The sequence below is a fragment of the Hemiscyllium ocellatum genome, chromosome 46 (assembly GCF_020745735.1).
Source record: "Hemiscyllium ocellatum isolate sHemOce1 chromosome 46, sHemOce1.pat.X.cur, whole genome shotgun sequence".
Lineage (NCBI taxonomy): Eukaryota > Metazoa > Chordata > Chondrichthyes > Orectolobiformes > Hemiscylliidae > Hemiscyllium > Hemiscyllium ocellatum.
The window spans coordinates 3,110,217-3,130,304 of NC_083446.1; the positions used below are offsets into that span (position 1 = coordinate 3,110,217).

The 20,088-nt window shown below is 42.7% G+C and overlaps 2 protein-coding genes across 5 annotated transcripts in view; one reads left to right on the top strand and one right to left on the bottom strand.

Moving 5' to 3' along the window:
- LOC132836097 (macro domain-containing protein CT2219-like) overlaps positions 1–20,088 on the top strand; it is a 944,897-nt gene that overhangs the window by 13,020 nt on the left and 911,789 nt on the right. For 3 of the 4 annotated variants that reach the window (XR_009647331.1, XM_060855360.1, XM_060855361.1), the window contains exon 2: positions 4,206–4,307. The exons of the other annotated variant lie outside the window; for it this stretch is intronic. Coding sequence is in view for 2 of the 3 variants with exons in the window: in XM_060855360.1 (XP_060711343.1) it covers positions 4,206–4,307 (102 nt within the window). In the remaining variant the exon portion in view is untranslated. The remainder of the gene's footprint in view (positions 1–4,205; positions 4,308–20,088) is intronic. 4 annotated transcript variants of the gene reach the window in all.
- On the bottom strand, positions 11,764–12,817 carry rilpl2 (Rab interacting lysosomal protein-like 2). Its single transcript, XM_060855549.1, has 2 exons — positions 12,768–12,817; positions 11,764–12,635 (listed from the first exon to the last, which is right to left on the bottom strand). Exon 2 carries the CDS (start codon positions 12,582–12,584, stop codon positions 12,009–12,011), a length of 576 nt encoding a protein of 191 aa, XP_060711532.1. The 5' UTR covers positions 12,585–12,635; positions 12,768–12,817; the 3' UTR covers positions 11,764–12,008.

Sequence of the window (20,088 nt, forward strand, 5' to 3'; positions counted from 1 at the left end):
TAAAAATCGATTGTGCTAAAAACATCCCATGTCATAACAGGACTGGGTATGGGGTGGGTTAAAAAATAAAGAAGGATAGAATCTGCCTCTAACGTTACTGAGCTCGATGTTGAGTCCCTGAGGCTTCAGGCTCCTGAAATGGAAAATAAGACACTTTTCTTCAAACTTACGCTGAGGCTTGCTGGAATACTGCAGCAGACCTACAACAGAAATGTTGGCGTGGGAACATGGTGGTGTGTTGAAGTTGCAGGTGACTGGAAGCTCTGGGTCATTTTTACAGATAGAATGTAGGTGCTTTTCAAAGCCGTCATCCAGTCTGTACTTCATCTCCCCAATGTAGAGGAGACCATACTATGAGCAGCGAATACAGTAGATGAGATTGAATGAAGTACAGAAAGATTGCTGCATATCTGTCCAGGATCTTGGATGGTGAGGAGGGAGGAGGTAAATGGGCAGAGTTACACCTTCTGTGATTGCATGGTAAGGTACTGTGGCGATATGTGGAGGTCTTGGGAATGGAGGAGGAGTGGACCTATGAAGCTCAGGAGAGACCAGTCCCTACAGAATGTTGACAGAGGAGTGGAGGGGAATATATGTCTGCCATCCTTTTGGTATAGAAAAGGTAGCTTACAGTCCTTTGGATGTAGAGGTTGGTGAACTGGTGAGTGAGGACTGGGGTACCTAACATTGATGTGGGAGGGAAGAGATGGGTGAGGGCAGAAGTGTGGGAGATGCTAAAGGGTTTGTCGATGACCACTGAGTTGGGAATCCCTGGTTGATAATAAAGGTGGACATTTCTGAGGCCCCTCGAGGAAGGTGGCAACAGGTATGCTGGAGATGTAGAAACTTGGAGAATGGGATGAAGTCCTTACAGGAAGCAGGGTGTGTCAAGGTAACTGTGGGAGTTGGTTGATTTGTAATGGATATTAGTCATCCACGTATCCCCAGAAATTGGAATAGAGATGTTGAAGAAGGGAAGGGAGAAGTTGGAGCTGGACCGGGTGAAGGTGAGAGCAGGTTGGAAATGAAATTGATAATTTTTTCCTGTTCAGAACATGAGAGGTAAGCAGCACCAACAATGTCATTGATATACTGGAAAAAGAGTTGTGAGAAGGGGTCCAAGTATGATTGGAACAAGGAATATTCCAAACACTCCACATAGCTGAGGCCCTTGCAATTACCCATGACTATACTTTTGACCTGAAAAAAGTGAGAGGAGTTGAAGGAAAAGTTGTTCGACATGAGGATGAGCTTGGCAGGGAGATCGATCTCCTGTAATATCTATAGCTAGAAGCATAGAAAACATTTCCACCACCATAGTTGTCTAGAATACTACATGCAATTCTGGTTGCCCTGCTATAGGAAGGATGTTGTTAAACTAGAAAGTGTACAGAAAAAATTTGCAAGGATGTTGCTGGGACTGGAGGATTTGAATTATACGGAGAGGCTGTATATTCTGGATTTTCTTTCCCTGGAGCATTGAAGTCTGAGGAGTGACCTTAGAACGCTTTACAAAATCATGAGGGACATAGATAAGATTAATAACCAAGGTCTTTTTCCAAGGGTAGGGGAGTCCAAAACTAGAGGGCATAGATTTAAAAGCGACCTGAAGGGCAACTTTTTGACACAGACAGTGGTGCATGTATGGAATGAGCTGCCAGAGGAAGTGGTAGAAGTGTTAAAATTACAACAGTAAAAAAAAACTTGAAGAACATAAAAAGGGAAGGGTTTACAGGGATATTGGCTAAACACAGGCAAATGGGAGTGGTTCAGTTTAGGATACCTGGTTGGCATGGATGAGTTGACTGAAGGGGCTGTTTCCATGCTGTATGACTCTATGGCATTCTAAGAATTTATATTTACATTTTCAGATTACAGCTTTCAAAACATTCTAAGGTCACAATGGAGTTCAATTTAAATAAATGTGAGGTATTGGATTTTGGTACAACAAACTGGGGGTCTCGTTCTGCTTGCCCTGTTTTAGGAAGGATATTATTAAGCAGGAGAGGATTCAGGACGTTTCCGGGTATGCAAGGTTTGAGTTATAAAGAAAGGCTGGATAGGCTGGTACTTTTCTTACTGGAGAGTAGGAGGTTGAGAGGTTTATAGACCTTATAAAGGTTTATAAAATAATGAGGGGTGTACAGAGGAACTTCGATTATCCCAAAATCAATTATCCAGAGGAGAACTCGAGGTCCCAATGGAAATATTACATCAAAGACTCGTTTCCAACAGGGATTGCTTCTTTTGTTTACAGTGATTAAAAGTGAACTCTGCTTCCTGAAATGCTGCCGAGAACAGTCCTGGACTGATGGGAGCCCAGGCACCGTCTCCAAATGACTGACCTTCCACCCCCTCTCTCTCCCCTCACACATTCCCTAAAGTTCTACACAGGGGTATACCCTAAACCCCCATTCCACAGATAATCTCTCCAACATTCCTGTACAGTGCAAAGGGGGAACTTGTCAAAAGTTGAGTGTGCTGTTTGGAGACTCACCCCTCCCCACCCCCCATAAGGTAGCCAGCAGCAGTTGGTGGCACTCCAGCTGCACCAGAGAGGGGAAGGGGGTGGGCACACAGGGTGGCAGTGGACGATGTTGGGGGCGGGTGGGGGTGGTGTTGGTGTTGGGCAGGATTGGGGGGCATGTGGGGGGGCAGGGGGGATGCGGTGTGGGACTGTGTTGGATGAGGGTGGGGATGTTGGGGGAGGGTGTGGTGTTGGATGGAGGGGGTTGGGGACAGTGTTAGACCAGTCTGAGGGCGGGGTTGGACTAGGTTGGGGGGTGGGCAGGGCTCATATGCGGTGTGCTGTGCACCTCCTGAATGAGGAGCAGACTGAACAGAAAACTGCGAGCCCCAGAGGAAAGGCATTTAATTGATTAACCAAATAATCAATTATCTGAATGAAATAGTGCCCACCCATCTCCTTCAGATAATTGAGGTTCCTCTGGTAGGTATCTTTTCTCTAGGATGGAGGATTTTAACACTTGTGGACATATTTTTCAAGTGAGAGAGATTTAAAAAAAGTCATGGTGGCAAATTTTTTGCAGAGAGTGTTTCGCATGTGGAATGAACTACCTGAGGAAGTAGTAGATATGGGCACAGTTTAAAAGAGATTTGGAGAAGTACACAAATAGGAAAGGTTTGGAGGGATACAGGCTCGAAACAGGCAGGTGGGACTAATTTAGTTTGGGATTATGTTTGGCCTGAAGGGTCTGTCTCCGTGCTGTATGGTGAAAAGTATAAGTCTCATCACAGGTAGTTAGAAAATGTTTCAAAGTGAAAACTTGAATGAAAGGATTCAAATAAAGTGTTATGTGTAATATGCCATTTATTGTACTGAATTAACTGCAAGATATGGTTGGGGTGGTGATGGCTGCAAGAGACCATAGTGTTGAGGATTCAGAAAAAAAATCATGTGGGATCCCAGGTGCTGATTATTGAGAGCACAAGCCTTTAAATGACAGCAAGATTAGATAGTGTCTGATTGGAATGTCTTAACATTAACACTGAGGAATATAGTGGTACAGTAGCTATGTTAGATTAGATTACTTACAGTGTGGAAACAGGCCCTTCGGCCCAACAAGTCCACACCGACCCTCCGAAGAGCAACCCACCCATACCCCTACATTTACCCCTTACCTAACACTACGGGCAATTTAGCATGGCCAATTCACCTGACCTGCACATCTTTGGACTGTGGGAGGAAACCGGAGCACCCGGAGGAAACCCACGCAGACACAGGGAGAATGTGCAAACTCCACACAGTCAGTCGCCTGAGGCGGGAATTGAACCCAGGTCTCTGGCGCTGTGAGGCAGCAGTGCTAACCACTGTGCCACCGTGCCGCCCTTAATAACGCCCTTAATCCGTTACTGGATTAGTAAATCAGGGGCAGGGCCCATAACCTGTGGACATGAGCTCAAATTTCCAACATTGAGCTAGAGGAAATTTAAATTCAGTCCTGGAATGAATTTCAGGAATAAAGGCTTATACTGTATTGTTAACAATAGCACTTAAACTATCAGGTTGTTGAGAAAATCTATCTGCTTCACCAGTGTGCTTTAGGGATGGAGATCTGTGCTTGTGGAGGTACTGTCAAAGACTTGGAAAAGGCTGTTTATTGTTGGGAAGGGAGTAGGACAAGTAACATAATACAGAAAATCAGAACCAAAAATACAGAACCTTCTTGTCTCTTCTACTAAAGAGTACCTCGAGAAAATTGATCTCGCCAAGAGACGAAGTTACTACAAAACTGAAAACTTTGTTGTCCTTGATGAGATTAAAACCTGGAAGGAACTTGCTGAAGGTGAGTCATATATTTTTATACTTCAAACAAAATAAGCTTGGAGGAGAAGGTAGGTCAAGAAACTTGTACTCTGAGTTTGAAATATTCCTGATGTTTCCCTTTAGTGACAAAAGAATGGTAAGATTTAAGTGTTCAGTTGGGAAAGAGGGGATCTGCAATTATACTGAACTCCATCTCTAACAGCACTATGGGTGTTGAAAAGATTTTTTTTGTACTCTGGATTAAAAATTGGGAAAATATACTGCTTCAGACCAAAAGACCAGAATAAGATGTAGTTTTTTAAAAAATGTTTTAGTGGGACTCATTGTGTGTTGTATCTATCAAGTTCCTTTATTCAAGAACTAGAGAAGGGTAGACATCTTACCTCGTTTGGTGTCTGTCCAGGGCAATTTTGCTCAGTGACAGGACTTGATTGGTTTTCCAACCAAAGCTGGTTGCATGTTCAGGAATACTCAGCATAGTAACAACTTCTTGATTAGTTCCTTGGCTCCTGGCTACAACTTGGTGTTTGGCCTATACAGCAGAAACATTCAGCCTGTGAAAGAGACTGTGTATTGTTCTTTCATTCCTTTATGCGACTGGAGAAATAAAACACCAAGCAGCCTTCTCTCTGCACATTCCCTACTTGAAAGAAAACAGGGAGAAACCACCGTCAAGACATTGAAAAGGCAAAACCAGTGAATGAAAAAGTGGGAATTGGCGTAACCACAAGCTCATATCTTGACCAAAGAGTCAAAAGGAAAACAGGTCATTGGCACCTGGTGCCAGTACTGTGCTTCACTGACTCGTACCTTTGTTCCTTCCCAACTGTGACATTTGTGTCCTGCCTAATGTTTATAAGTTTAATTGTACGTGTATTGGAAATTTTTTTAAAAACAGGATTGGAATTTAAATTTTAGGAAGTTCTAAATTAATAGATTGTCTTTGTTTTTAAACAAGAGCTGAAAATAATCTTTTAAATCAATAGCTGTTTTCTTGTCAAGTTCAGAATGCTGATGTGTTTTCTTTTAACCTGAGTTCATCAGTCAGGGAAATTAGAGATTTTCATTAAACCTCTTCATCAGTGTTATGACTCAGAGTTCCGAATTTATTTCCAGCAGTGGCTCAGTGGTTAGCACTATTGCCTCATAACGCCAGGGACCCGAATTCGATTCAAACTGCGGGCAACTGTCTGTGTGGAGTTTACACATTCTCCCTGTGTTTGCATGGGTTTCTTCCAGGTGCTCCAGTTTTGTCCCACAATTCAAAGCTGTGCAGTTTAGGTGAATTACCCATAGTGTTCAAGAATGTGCAGACTAGGTGGATGAGTCGGGGGAAATGTAGAGTGACAGGGTAGGGTGATGGGTCTGAGTGGGCTACCTTTTTGGAAGGTCAGTGTGGACTTGTTGGGCCAAATGGCCCATTTCCACAATTCTGAGAGGGACCTTGGAGTTCAGGTGCACAGTTCACTGAAAGTGGAGTCACTGGTAGACAGGGCTGTGAAGAAGGCATTTGACACTGGCCTTCATCAGTCAGGGCATTGGGTATTGAAACTGGGAAGTTATGTTGCGGTGTCTGTGTGGGTTTCCTCCCACAGTCCAAAGATGTGCAGGTTGGTTAATTGGCCATGCTGAATTGCCCATAGTGTTTAGGGATGTGTAGGTTAGGTGCAGTAGTCATGGGTAAATGTACAGTAATGTGGAGTGGATTGGTTTGAACTTGCTGGGCTAAATGGCCTGTTTCCACACAATAGGGATTCTATGGTTCAAAGTGCAGGAAAATGGGGTTAGCATGGATGGACATTTTGGTTGACTTAGATCTTTTGGCCCAAACTGATCCGTCACTGTCCTGTAGGACTTTGTAACACTATTTGGAAAATGCTAGAAATATGCAATAGGTTACAAAGTGAGAGCAATAGTGTTAATGTTTCAGATCTTTTTTAGGGGAAAAAAGTTCAAGATTTAATTGTATGAGAGTGTGTTGGAATGGGTCAGAGTAGTGTTAGACAGGCAGTTAGTGAACAATCAGCCAAGGTTTCTGATCACACTCATCACTCCCTTCCTTACTGGATGTCGACGTGTGTTAAAAGTTTGAATGTGGCTGTGACACTCTTTACACAGGCAGAGGATTTATTTTCTCAGCACACAGAAGAGTTGTTGTTCCACTGAACCACCGAAAACTTTTCTTAAAGCCTCATAGCAAATGCAAGAAATTTAGCAGGGTAGACAGAATGAAACTGTAATTATACAATCAATTAACTTCATAATTCAAGGTTCATTGAAGTCTCTCAAAATATCTGTTTGGGAAAAATATATAAATGTGACTGAACTATTTCAAAGCAATATCTTATCCAGTTCTGACAGCTTAGTGGGAAATTAGTCCCTTAAATACATGTTATAGGCACACAAGAGACGACTGAATAATAAATGAATAATAATCTCTACCAAAGGCAGCATAAATATTTTACATTGATACTATGCCAACAGGGGCATGAAATCTATAGAATCTGTAACTGATTAAAAAAAATCTAGGATTCATACATTTTTCAAAACCCTGACCCATCTATATATAAAAAAACTGTATAATTTATATTACTTATCCATTAGCCAGAGGCACTTTGTAAAGATTGAATTTTCTAGCATATGGGAATGCAATGAAAAGAGATGCTGTTGGAAATTAACTACCAGTCCTTGATACACATTCACTGCCATAGCCTTATCAAACGACATGCCTTACTTTGATTTCAGCTGTTTCAGGTTATCATTATAATGTGAAATCACTTGAAGCGGTTTTGAGAAAGTGATGTGAACTCACTTCCAGAAAAAAGTTGCACTTTGTTTTATTTTCTGATGAACCTGTGCAGTTTGATAACACAGTCCTTCACTGGAGATAGGAGTGCCCCAGTTGATGCATCAGTCATGACTTAGTTTGTACAGCTCTCATCTCTTGAGTCACAAGGTTGTGGAAGATCCCACTGCACTTTTTCAAAGAAGTTTTCTCCAGTGTCCTGGACAATATATATCCCCTGATCAAAATCACAAAAACTAGATTATCCAGGTCATTGTCGCATTACTATGTGAGAGTGTTTATTGTATGTGAGCTAGCTGCCTGATAGTGACCCCATTTCAAAAGGCTGCGTTAGCTGGCACCATGGAGTATGCATAGCAGATGCATGTGTGGTGTCAAAGGTTTGCATATGTGCAGTTGATATGGATGTTGGGTGTCAGCAGACAATACAGTTAAAGAAGTACTTCTTTGCTGGTAAAGCACTTTGAGAAATCTGATGTTTGTGAAAAGCATTACGCAAAAAATCTTTCTTTCCTGTTTTTTGTTTCATACCAGCTGCAATATAACTACAATTGATAGAAAACTTCTTTTGGAAAAGGAATTTTAAAAAAACCTAAATTCTACTTGGGGTGGGTCTTGAGGTGGAGGTGTTAAATTGCAAAACAAATCTTGGATTGGTTTAGAAAAAATTTATTCAAACAATTGTCTGGGTTCTTGTCGTGCAACACATGGGTACACAAAAAAGGAAGTGTGGAAAACTGTTCTGCTGCCTGGATGATTGCATTTCATGGCCACTGAAAGATTGCTTTGCCATTTCTAGGAGCAAGAACCTGTCTCAAACTGGTACTTGTAAGAAGTTGCTGCAGTTAGTCACATAGTTAAGTCTGATCATCGCATTCTGGGAGATGTTAATTTTAAGTCCAACTTCAGGAGCTAAGCTGTATCATGGAGTTAGCTTTTACCTAAGTTCAGGGTGCGGATAAACTTCAAATCAGACTGCCTGGGACAAACTACACAGAAACTGTAACACAGATGTGTTATTTAAAACAACATTCACTTACTCCTCATTATCTCTGGATTTACTGCCCAGGGATCGATGTACTTGCGAGGTTGGTCCAAGACCCCAGCTTTTCCTCAGATCCATCCAGTCCTATAGCATGGTCCATTATGGTCGATGGGAGAGTTACATGGTAGCTGTGTGCGCAATTTCTGTTATCCACACACAGTCTGTGACCCATCCACTGCAGATTACCAGGATTTGGCGTATCGCAATATTTTCAAGAATAGTAATGATTTATCAGAATTTTGATAACACTTAATCATATGATTTCAGTGTTGCTGGCAAGGCCTGCATTTATTGCCCGCAAATAGTTGGTGCAGAACCATCTTATTATACAAATGGAGGACGGTTAAGAGTCAACCACATGTAGGCCAGGTTGGGTAAGGTTGACAAATTTCTTTTCCCAAGTGACCATAGAGTCACGGAGATGTACAGCACAGAAACAGATCCTTTTGACTAACTTTTCTGTACCAACAAGATATTATAAATTAATCTTGTCTCATTTGCCAGCATTTGGCCCATATCCCTCTTAAACCCTTCCTATTCATATACCCATCCCGATGCCTTTTAAATGCTGTCATTATACCAGCCTCCTCCTTCCTCTGGCAGCTCATTCCATACACGCACCACCTTTTGTGTGAAAAGGTTGCCCCTTGGGTCCCTTTTAAATGTTTCCCCTCTCACTCTAAATCTATGCCCTCTGTTCTGGACTCTTTCCCCCACCCTCCCTCCCCAACCCAGGGAACTTGTCTATTTACCCTATCCATGCCCCTCATGATTTTATAAGGTCATCAGCGTCTGATGCTCCAGGGGAAAAACAGCCCCAGCCTATTCTCCCTGTAGCTCAAACCCTCCAGCCCTGGCAACACCCTTGTAAATCTTTTCTGAACCCTTTCAAGTTTCACAACATCCTTCCTATAGGAGGAATATCAGAATTGCTTACAATATTTTGAAAGTGGCCTAACCAATGTCCTGTACAGCCGCAACATGACCTCCTTTGGATCTTCACTGATACTGAATTCCAGATGTTTTACATTTCCCAGCTGTCATTGAACATAGAACATGGAAAAGTACAGCACACAAGAGGTCCTTTGGCCCATGGTGTTGTGCTGAGGATTAATCCTAATGTAAAATAAAATAAACTACACCCCCCTCAATTCACTGCTATCCATGTGCATGTCCAGCAGTCACTTAAATGTCCCTAATGACTGCTTCCACCACCACCGCTGGCAATGCATTCTATGCATTCACAACTCTCTGGGTAAAGAACCTTTCTCCTAATATCTTAAAACTATGACCCCTCGTGCCAGTCAGTCCTGCCCTGGGGAAAAGCCTCTGACCACTGACTATCCATGCCTCTCATTATCTTGTATACCTCGATCAGGTCACCTCTGTTCCTCCTTCTCTCCAGAGAGAAAAGTCCAAGCTTAGTCAACCTCTCTTCGTAAGGCAAATGCTCCAGTCCAGGCAGCATCCTGGTAAACCTTCTTTGCACCCTCTCCAAAGCCTCTGGATCTTTCCTATAGGAGGGTGACCAGAACTGGACACAATATTCCAAATGTGGTTTCACCAAGGACTTGTAGAGCTGTAGTGAAACCTCACGGATCTTAAATTCGATACCCCTGTTAATGAAAACCAAAACACCATATGCCTTCTTAACAACCCTATCCACTTGGGTGGCAACTTTGAGGGATCTATGTACTTTAACACCCAGATCCCTCTGTACCTCCAAACTGCCAAGAATCCTGTCTTTAATCCTTAATTCAGCATTCGAGTTTGACCTTCCAAAATGCATCACTTTACATTTATCCAGCTTGATCTCCACCTGCCATTTCTCAGCCCAGCTCTGCATCCTGTCTATGTCAGGCTGCAGCTTGCGATAGCCCTCGATACTATCAACGTCGCCTCCAACCTTTGGTGTCAACTGCAAATTTACTAACCCACCCCTCAACCTCCTCATCCAAGTCATTTATAAAACCTACAAAGAGCAGAGGCCCAAGAACAGAACCCTGCAGGACCCCACTCAACGCTGACCTCCAGGTAGAATGTTTTCCATCTACAACCACACTCTGCCTTCTGTCAACCAACCAAATCTGAATCCAGATAGCCAGATCTCCCTGTATCCCATACTTCTTGACTTTATGAATGAGCCTACCATGGGGAACCTTATCAAATGCCTTGCTGAAGTCCATATACACCACATCCGCTGCTCGACTGTCATCAACCTGTCTTGTCACCTCCTCAAAGAACTCAATAAGATTTCTGAGGCATAACCTGCCCCTCATAAAGTCATGCTGACTGCCTTTAATCACACTACACTTTTCCAAATAGTCATAAATCCTATCCCTCAGAATTCTTTCCAAAACTTTGCTGACCACAGATGTAAGACTGACTGGTCTGTAATTGCCAGGGATTTCCCTATTACCCTTCTTGAAAAGAGGAACAACATTCGCCTCCTTCCAGTCCTCTGGTACAACTCCCATGGAGAATGAGGAAGCAAAGATCTTCGCCAGCAGCTTAGCAACCTCCTTTCTCGCTTCCTGGAGCAGCCTAGAATAAATCTGGTCTGGCCCTGGGAACTTACCAGTCTTAATGTTTGCCAAAATTTCCGGCACATCAACTTCTTCAATCTTGATCAGGTCAGGTCTATATCCCAGCTCATCAAAGTTCTCATTCACAATGAGCTCCCTTTCCTTAGTGAAAACTGAGGCAAAAAACTCATTTGGGGCTTCCCCCATCTGCTCAGACTCCACGCACAAGTTCCCTACACTGTCCCTGATCAGCCCTACCTTCTACCTGATCATTCTCTTATTCCTCACATATGAATAAAATACATTTAGATTCTCCATAATCCTTCTTGCCAAGCCTTTTTCCATGCCCCCTCCTGGCTCTCCTCAGTTTATTTCTGAACTCCTTTCCAGCAAGCCTGTAATACTGTAAAGCTAGATCCATGCTTCTTCCACCCCATGTAAGCTGCCTTCTTCCTTTTGACTAGAAGCTCCTCTGTTCTCGTAATCCAAGGTTCCTTAATCTTACCCCTTCTTACCTGTCTCAGAGGAACAATTTCGTGCATCACTCGCAACAATGGCTCCTTAAACTGTCTCCACATGTCTACTGTGCCCTTTCTGTGGAACAATTGCTCCCAGTCTGTACTTTCCAACTCCTGTCTGATAGTGTCATGGTGTCCTTTTCCCCAATTAAATATCTTCCCTTGGTAACTGCTCCTTTCCCTCTCTAAGGCTACGGTAAATTGAACTCGAGTCTCTAAATCATTAGAGTGGTGCTGGAAAAGTACAGCAGGTTAGGCAGCTTCTGAGGAGCATGTAAATTGACGTTTTGGGCAAAAGCCCTTCATCAGGATTCATCCTGTTCCTTGAATGCTGTCTGACCTGCTGCGCTTTTCCAGTGCTACTCTAATCGAGGGCTAATGCCTGAAATGTTGATTCTCCTGCCCCTGGATGCTGCTTGACCTGCTGTGCTCTTGCAGCACCACAATCTTTGACTCTGACTCTGGTCTCCAGTATCTGCAGTCCCCACTTTCACCAAACTGTTAGTCTAGGCTTCTGGACTATGAGTTGGGTTAAATAAGCACATTGCTGCTGAGCCCTAAAGTTAAGTAAAATTGGCTACTTTGAAGTTAAATCTACTTTAATTTCTTTTTGCATTATTGTGCTACATAGAAAAACGCAGCATTTTATTATTACACATAGCAAAACCTATTTTTCAAATTCTTTAGAAAATTAAACTTTGAAAATTCCTGCACCACTATACTGTTTTCAGAGTGCTGCCATTCTGTTTAAGAAAATAATGAGTTATAAGTATGAAAATAATCAGTGCTTAGAAAACTTTTTTGAATATCCTTGTGTCCAACATGCTTAATGATTTTTTCGATGTTTAAGAGAAAACAGTTTCTTAACTGTAGTTTGTTCACTTTCACGATTTGCACCACACACCTTTTCCAGACTTTGTGGTTCGTTTGTAGGGATTAATCCGCTTTTATAGCACTCCAGTTCTTCTTGAGCAACGAGTAGCTGCGCTTTAAGTTTATTGCGTTCTTGCAACACATCCGTCAGTTCCTGAAGTGTGAAACGAGGCCGATTTGGGTCATTGACATCGATCACCAATTTGTCTGTTCCATTCTTCTGCGGCTTTTCTGAATCCCTTGTTGCCTTTTGGAGTTCACTGTGAAGCCTTTCCGTTTCCTTCCTCAAGTTGTCCCGTTCAATTTTCAGTTTCTCGACTGTTAGGTTCTGCCTGTCCACCAGCAACTCGAATATTTCTAGAACTCTGATTACCTTATATTGCAGTTCGGAGACTGTACGGCTGTCTTCTGAGCTACTGAGTTTGAATAAATCGCGGCCAATGACATAAGACATATCGTAGACGTCTTCAGCTGTGAGCGTGAACGGGTCTTTCTCAAATGCTGATGTGGGGTTCAATTCGTCCTCCATTGATGTTTTTCCCCTGGCTGCGCCTTCTCACTCCACTGCTGGACTTAAAAACTGAAATTAAAACCAGATGATCACTTAAAATGAAGAACTGCTATTTTACAAATGGCTATAGCTTCAGAAAAGCTTCACTCTGCATATTCAAACAGCGGACATATAACAATGGGTAAATTTCTGTTTGATTACCTGCTCCAAGCAGTGGAATAACTGTATTTCGCACTTCCTCTTTGTGTACCCAAGTTTCACATGACAGGAAGCTAGATTGTTGTTTGATCGACGTTATTCTAAACCAATCCAGGCGTCTGTTTTGCAGTGCCGCCCCAGTTGTTTAGCAACCCTTCGAGAGAAATATGGATTTGGAGGTATCGGTGTTGTACTAGGGTGGACAAAGTTTAAAAAACACACCACAGTAGGTTATAGTCCAATAGGTTTATTTGGAAGCACTAGCTTTCGGAGCGCTGCATTACAACCAAGTGGTCCCGATAGTGAGTTCCTTATAGATATTTAATTATCTGGCCACCATCAAAACGAAATTTTAAACTTCCTCGTAGTGGCTTCTGGTGGAGATTGGAAGTACCCCGGCTGATTCAGTCCACTTCCAGTGTACAAAGGATAAATATCATTCCCGAACTGCTATCCCGGCATGGAGCAATAATATATGGAATATGCCTGCTCCATACAAGCTAGTGCAAGGCCTGCGTTTATCCATGTATTTAATGAGGGGGGAATAGATTGGCTTTTCAATTTGATTTTCAAATATTTGTGCTTTTACCTTTTTCATTTCTCTTTCAAAAACATTTTTCCACGGTAAAGCTATGGGATGACCTTATCGAGGTTTACAAAATTGAGGGGCATGGATAGGGTAAATAGACACAGCCTTTTCCCTGGGGTCGGGGAGTCCAGAACTAAAGGGTACAGGTGTCGGGTGAGGTGGGAAAGATATACAGGGTGGTATGTGTATGGAATGAGCTGCCAGAGGATGTGGTGGAAGCTGGTGCAATTGCAACATTTAAGAGGAATTTGGATGGGTATATGAATAGGAAGGGTTTGGAGGGATATGGGCCGGGGGCTGGCAGGTGGGACTAGATTGGGTTGGGATATCTGGACGGCTTGGACCGAAGGGTCTGTTTCTGTGCTGTACATCTCTGACTCTAATAAGAATTCCCTGATTGGACCAGATTAACAGCCTCAATCGGGGAGTCCTGGCTAACATTTAAAAAGGGTAAAGAAAAAAAAGGTAAGTGCGGGGGGCTTGCTGGGTTTCTGGGGGTCTGTATTGTATGCACTGTTTTTTATGTAATTGAACTGTCTAGTAATGTACAAATGTCATTGTTACTGTTTTGTAATGATTGAAACTGGGATTTGAGGTTCCTCATTTCCCTGAAAACTGGTTGAATGGTAGGGTTTGGGGCCTGGCTTTGCTGCTTCTCTCCCTTGTAAAATTGCTGTTTCTCTGTATACAGCTGCTAATTTTACTGTTTTGTAAAATATTATAAACAGGGAAAAAAAAATAAATGGGGAGGAAAAAAGGGTAAGTGTCACTGGCCTTTCTTCCTGGTGGTGGAAATTGAATAAAGATTTGTACACCTTGTGTCTTTCACTGTGTCGCACACCTGCATACACACTTCATGGCTGCTGGGGAAAAATAAGCACTATTGCAGTTGGGTGGTACTGTGGGGGTAAAAGAAAACAGGAAAAGAAAAAAAATAGGGGATCTGTTTACTCAGAGCTGGCCCTGAGAAAGCTGGATCAGTGTCAAGGACTATCCACCGGTAAATATAAGGGGACTTAGTGATGGGATAGCAGCCTCTGTGGTGTTTTTCTACGTTCCTTCATCTAAATCATGAATGTAAAATCTGAAAAAGAAAAGGTAAGTGAGAGAAGGCATTTGCTTGTCACTGGGTGTTTCCTTTCTTCCTGCTGCTTCAAATTGAATGAAGATTTGTACACCTTGTGTTTTTCACTGTGTCTCAATATAAGCACTAACACTGTAGAGTAGGAAATATAAAAGGAAAGAATAAGTGAGAGAAGGGCACTGCTTGTCACTAGCTACTCAGGTATTTCCTTCCTTACTGGTGGTGGAAAATGAATAATGATTTATGTACTTTTTTTTTACTGTGTCTCACACCTGCTTACAAGCAACATGGGTGCTGAGGGCAAAATAAGCACTATCACTTAAAAATAAAGAAAAGAGAGGTGTCAGACAAAAAAAAGAGTTGAAGGTAGGTTGGAGGATCTCCTTGTGCGTGTGCTCCTGGGCCAGATTGGCAATAAAAAGGTCCAGGCAGTAGGCTCTGGTGGAGGTCATTTTGACTGACTGTTTGCCCTGTTTTTGTGGCTGTGTTTGAGCCCAGATGTCCACCAATGCTTTTGATGCCTGTAGGAATGGAGTGCGTTAGTTTCCCCTCCAACTCTGTTTTGATTTAATCCCCACCATCTTCCCTTCACCTTTTCCACATAAGCCCTGCCTCTGTCGGGCTTTGCTTGTTATTGGTTCCCTGGCCGGAGATCCAAGATGGCGGCGACCCAGCAAGTCTGAGTCCACAGTGCTCTACCCAAGACTTGGGCAAAGTGGGCTACCCACCCCCACCACACTCACTAAACCATCTATAATAGTTGTTAATTTTAAATAGTTGCCTATTAATACATTTAAATAGTCTGACACTGGCTGGAAAATGAGTAAAGGGAAGGGAGCAGGCGGCTCTAAGAAAGCGGGGACCCCTCCCCCACCCTCTCCCTCTTCAGCTACAGCAAAGATGTCTGCAGCCGCCCCTGGGGACTTACCAACGAAGATGAGCTTTGAGGAGATGTTTGCCAGGTGGGAGGCGAAGATTGATGCTTTCATCGATGAGTCTCGGCAGAGCAGGGAAGCACTCTCGGCCGAGACATACAGGAACTGGTGCGCCGAGTCGGAGAGGCGGAGTTGAAGGCCGCGGCCTCGGAGACTGCGGTTCAATCGGCAGCCGACCAAGTCTGGACTCTCGAGAAGCGAGTCCAGAACCTAGAAAACCACATAGACGACCTCAAAAATAGAGGTCGTCGAAAAAATATTCGGTTGCTGGGCCTTCCCGAGCAGGAAGAGGGAGGCCAGCTCACCGTATTCTTAGAGCAATGGCTGCCACAATTTTTAAAACTGCAGGCTGGATCAGGCCAGGTAAGGGTGGAATGGGCCTACCGGGTCGCAGTGCGTGGGCCCGGCTCAACCCAGCGCCCACGCCCGGTCCTGTTCCAGCTGCAGAGCTATAGGGAGAGGCAGATGCTCCTGGAAGCCTCAAGAAATTTGGGAAAAGATCCCCAAGCTATGACCCACAAAGGATCCAGGATCATGCTGTTCCAGGACTTCTCCCCAGCTTTGGTCCGAAAGAGGAAGGCATTCGATGAGGCGAAGAAGCGTTTAAGGGACTTAAATATCCAGTACTCCTTACGATATCCAGCGACGCTACGCCTTAGCCACGAAGGATCCATATATAACTTCGGATCACCAGAGAAGGCTAAGGAATTCTTGGACTCTCTTAAATAAACTGTAAGAGATTGTGGACGTTGGTCTGCCTTTCCCATTATTTTGGTTTACATCCCTTCAACTTTTCTTATCTTTCCCCCTATGTGTGTATGTATATATATATATATATATATATATGTTGGGGCGTTTGGTCAATGTTGGTGGGGGGAGGTGGTTATTTTATTCTATTTTACTTCTGTCTTTAGGAGCGGGGTTGTTTTTTTTCCCCCTGTTATTTTGTGTTACTATGTTTAAGTATTACATGTTGAGATTGTAATCTTATAGTTATATATGGTATTAATATTCCCAAATATATTTAGATGTGGGTGGGGGTGGGGTGTTCATTGTTAACTCTAGCTCTATATTATACTTGAATTCTCCTCATTTTTATTGAGGAACACCTGGGTCAAGGGTGGGGCACTGGTTGGAAGAGGGTAAGATGGGCTGTGGGAGAGGAAGTGAAGCTCCCTGGGAACAAGGGAGAAAATCTCCAATTAGGAATGTTTTATATCTTTTTTATTTAGAAAGAGTTTTTTGTTATATTGTTCTGAGTGTTTTAGAGAGTCTTTACTTTTGTAAATCTTGTATGCTCCATGCTCGGGATGTTCTAGATAGGGTCTGCCCTCCCGAGGGGTCTCGGATCTGCCCAGATGATTATGGCTGATCAGTCGGTTAAGTGGTGCACCTGGAATGTCAGGGGGAGCAATTCGCCAGTTAAAAGGAAGAAAATATTATCAAATCTTAAGAAGGAGAGAGTTGATATAGCTCTCCTACAGGAGACACACCTGTCGGATAAAGAACATTTAAAATTACGACAGGGCGGATTTGATCAGGCCTTTTTTTCTTCTTTTAACTCAAAAAGCAGGGGAGTCGTTATCCTTGTCCGGAAGAATTTCCCTTTTAAAATTCTAAATCAGATAAAAGATGAATCTGGACGATATATTTTGATTAAAGCCCTCATAAATGGAGAAGAATATGGGATCTTAAATGTGTACTGCCCCCCGGCACACCCCTTTAAATTCATAACGGAAGCTTTTTCAAAACTGATAGCCTTTGGTGCCCGTCATACAATTATAGGGGGAGACTTTAATTGTATTATGGATCCGGAAACAGACAGGATTCCCAAGAGTGCCGCTGGAGTGTCTCCCAGATCTAGACAACTGGCGGATCTGAATAAAGAATTAGGATTGGTAGATGTATGGAGATGTCTCCATCCACAGGGTAGAGATTTTTCTTTCTACTCTAATCCACATAAATGTCACACAAGAATTGATATGTTTTTTGCCCCATCGATTTTTCTAAATTCTATATCAACCTGTAAAATAGGTACTATAGCAATCTCCGACCATGCCGCTGTATACATGGAAACTAAGGTAAAGAACAATGGGACATCCGCTCAGCATTGGCGTATGGACCCCTTCCTGATAAAAGATAGCAAATTTGTAAAGTACTTCTCCCAAGAACTTAAAACTTTTTTAGAAATTAATACAGGTACGGCTAGCAATCTGTCAATGATGTGGGAGACCATCAAAGCTTATGCACGAGGTTTGATCATCTCCTATTCAGCGATCCAGAGGAAAATGAAGGGAGAACAACAGCGTCTGCTCGAAGCTCGCCTAAAAGCAGCTGAAACAGCATATGCTGATAGACCTTCTATCACAAAATTGCAGAGGATTACAGCTCTTAGGACAGCTTTAAACACCGCGCTTACTCAAACGGCTAAAAGGGAAATATTATTTGCGAAACAAAGACTATATGAATATGGCGACAAACCGGGTAGATACCTAGCATTTCTTGCAAAGGAAAAGAAAGCCCCTCAAACTATTCCGACTCAAGGAAAGTACAGGTACCCTGACTTATGATCATAAAAAGATCAATGCGACCTTTAAAGAATTTTATTCTGAACTACATAAATCGCAGGACTGCGAAGATAGGATTAGGAGGATGCAGTCATTTTTTAAAAATTTGACCTTCCCGGGCCTGACTCCGGAACAGGTCTCGGCCCTAAATACCCCTTTAACAGTCCAAGAAATACTTGAGGCAATTAGGCAACTTCAGAGTGGAAAAGCACCGGGCCCGGATGGTTTTCAAGCTGAATTCTATAAAGAATTTACAGGAATATTGGCTGACCCACTTATGGACATGTATAATTTTGCACATAGTCAGGTCTGTCTCCCGCCCTCGCTGAAAGAAGCAAATATTTCTCTTATCCTCAAAAAAGGAAAAGACCCAGAAGACTGTGCATCTTACAGACCAATATCCTTACTAAATGTAGACTTTAAAATTCTCTCAAAAATGTTAGCACTGAGACTAGAAAGGGTACTGCCATACATCATAAAGGAGGACCAGACGGGATTTATTAAGGGCCGCAGATCATCCAATAATGTCAGAAGGGTCTTGAATATGATCCAAGCCTGTCATCAGGGAAAGATACCAGGAGTAGTAATTTCATTAGATGCGGAAAAGGCATTCGATGGGGTTGAATGGTCATATTTATTTTACACACTGGAAAGGTTTGGCGTTGGACAGGTGTTTACCAAATGGGTCTCAACATTGTATAATGACCCCAAAGCAGCTGTTATTACTAATGGGTTAAGATCGAATGGCTTCAGTGTGGGTAGGGGCTGCCGTCAAAGATGTCCTCTCTCACCATTGTTGTTTACGCTGATAATCGAACCATTAGCAGAAACCATCCGGACTGATCCTAATATAACGGCCCCGAGGATTGGTACAGGCAAACACAAAATTACCCTCTATGCAGATGACGTTCTCTTATTCCTCAGTAATCCTTTAATGTCAGTGCCACGTCTAATTCAAGTTATTAATACATTTAGTGCATTCTCAGGCTATAAAATTAATTTTTCAAAATCGGAAGCTATGCCAATGGGTGGCCTGGTTATGATACCCCACCTAATGGACGGATCCCCTTTTCCTTTCTGTTGGTCCCTGGAGGGTTTCTTATATTTAGGTATTTTTATCACGCCAGTATTTGGTCAGCTGTATAGGACTAATTTTGTACAATTAATGGAAAGGATAAGGCAGGACCTCCAGCGATGGAGAGACCTTCCGATTTCCTGGCTAGATAGAATAGCATTAATTAAAATGAATGTTCTGCCCCGTCTCTTATATCCTATGAGAATGCTCCCGCTGATGCTGCCAAGGCTAGCCCTACGTAAATTATATGGCTGGTTGGGCTCCTTTTATTTGGAACCATAGACGGCCCCTTATTAAGCTGAAGAAGCTACAGCTTCCACAGGCAAGGGGAGGACTGGATTTCCCAGACTTTAGGAAATATCAGTTAAGCTCCCTACTAAGTTACATAGCTGATTGGGTTTTGTCTGATCCACAATCAATCTGGTTGGATATCGAAGCTTCCCAAATAAAATATCCACTTATTAACCTTTTATTTTCAGATAAGAGGAAAATCATTACAGACCACTGTAAAAATCCCATAATATTAAACACAGTTAAGGCCTGGAATATAATGCGGCAAAATGAGGGTAACTCACATAAAACATCCCCCTATGCACCAATAGTAGGCGCATGGGGATTCCAACTGGGGATTACAGATGTCACCTTTAAACTCTGGAGATCCAGGGGCATCTCATGCTTAGGGGACCTATTTAAAGATGGGATCCTGATGTCCTTTGAGCAGCTGCGTCTGAAATTCAGAATACCTAATGGGGATCTCTTTCGATACTTCCAAATTCGAGATTATATACAGAGGAAGACTACATTAATAGATAGTCTTTATAAATCAGACAGAGAACATAATGTCCTACGACTAGCAGGGGTATCCTCCGTTAGTACTATATATCATTTGCTACATGATGGAGTCTCAGGAGACATGGATGACCTGCTTAAAATATGGGAGCAGGACTTGGGGCTAGAAATCTCATGTGGAATGTGGAATGACATTTGGGAAAATGCTAGAAGAATTACTATCTGTAACAGAACTCAGGCTATCCAACTAAAGATACTTCATAGGGCCCATATAGCACCGGCTCG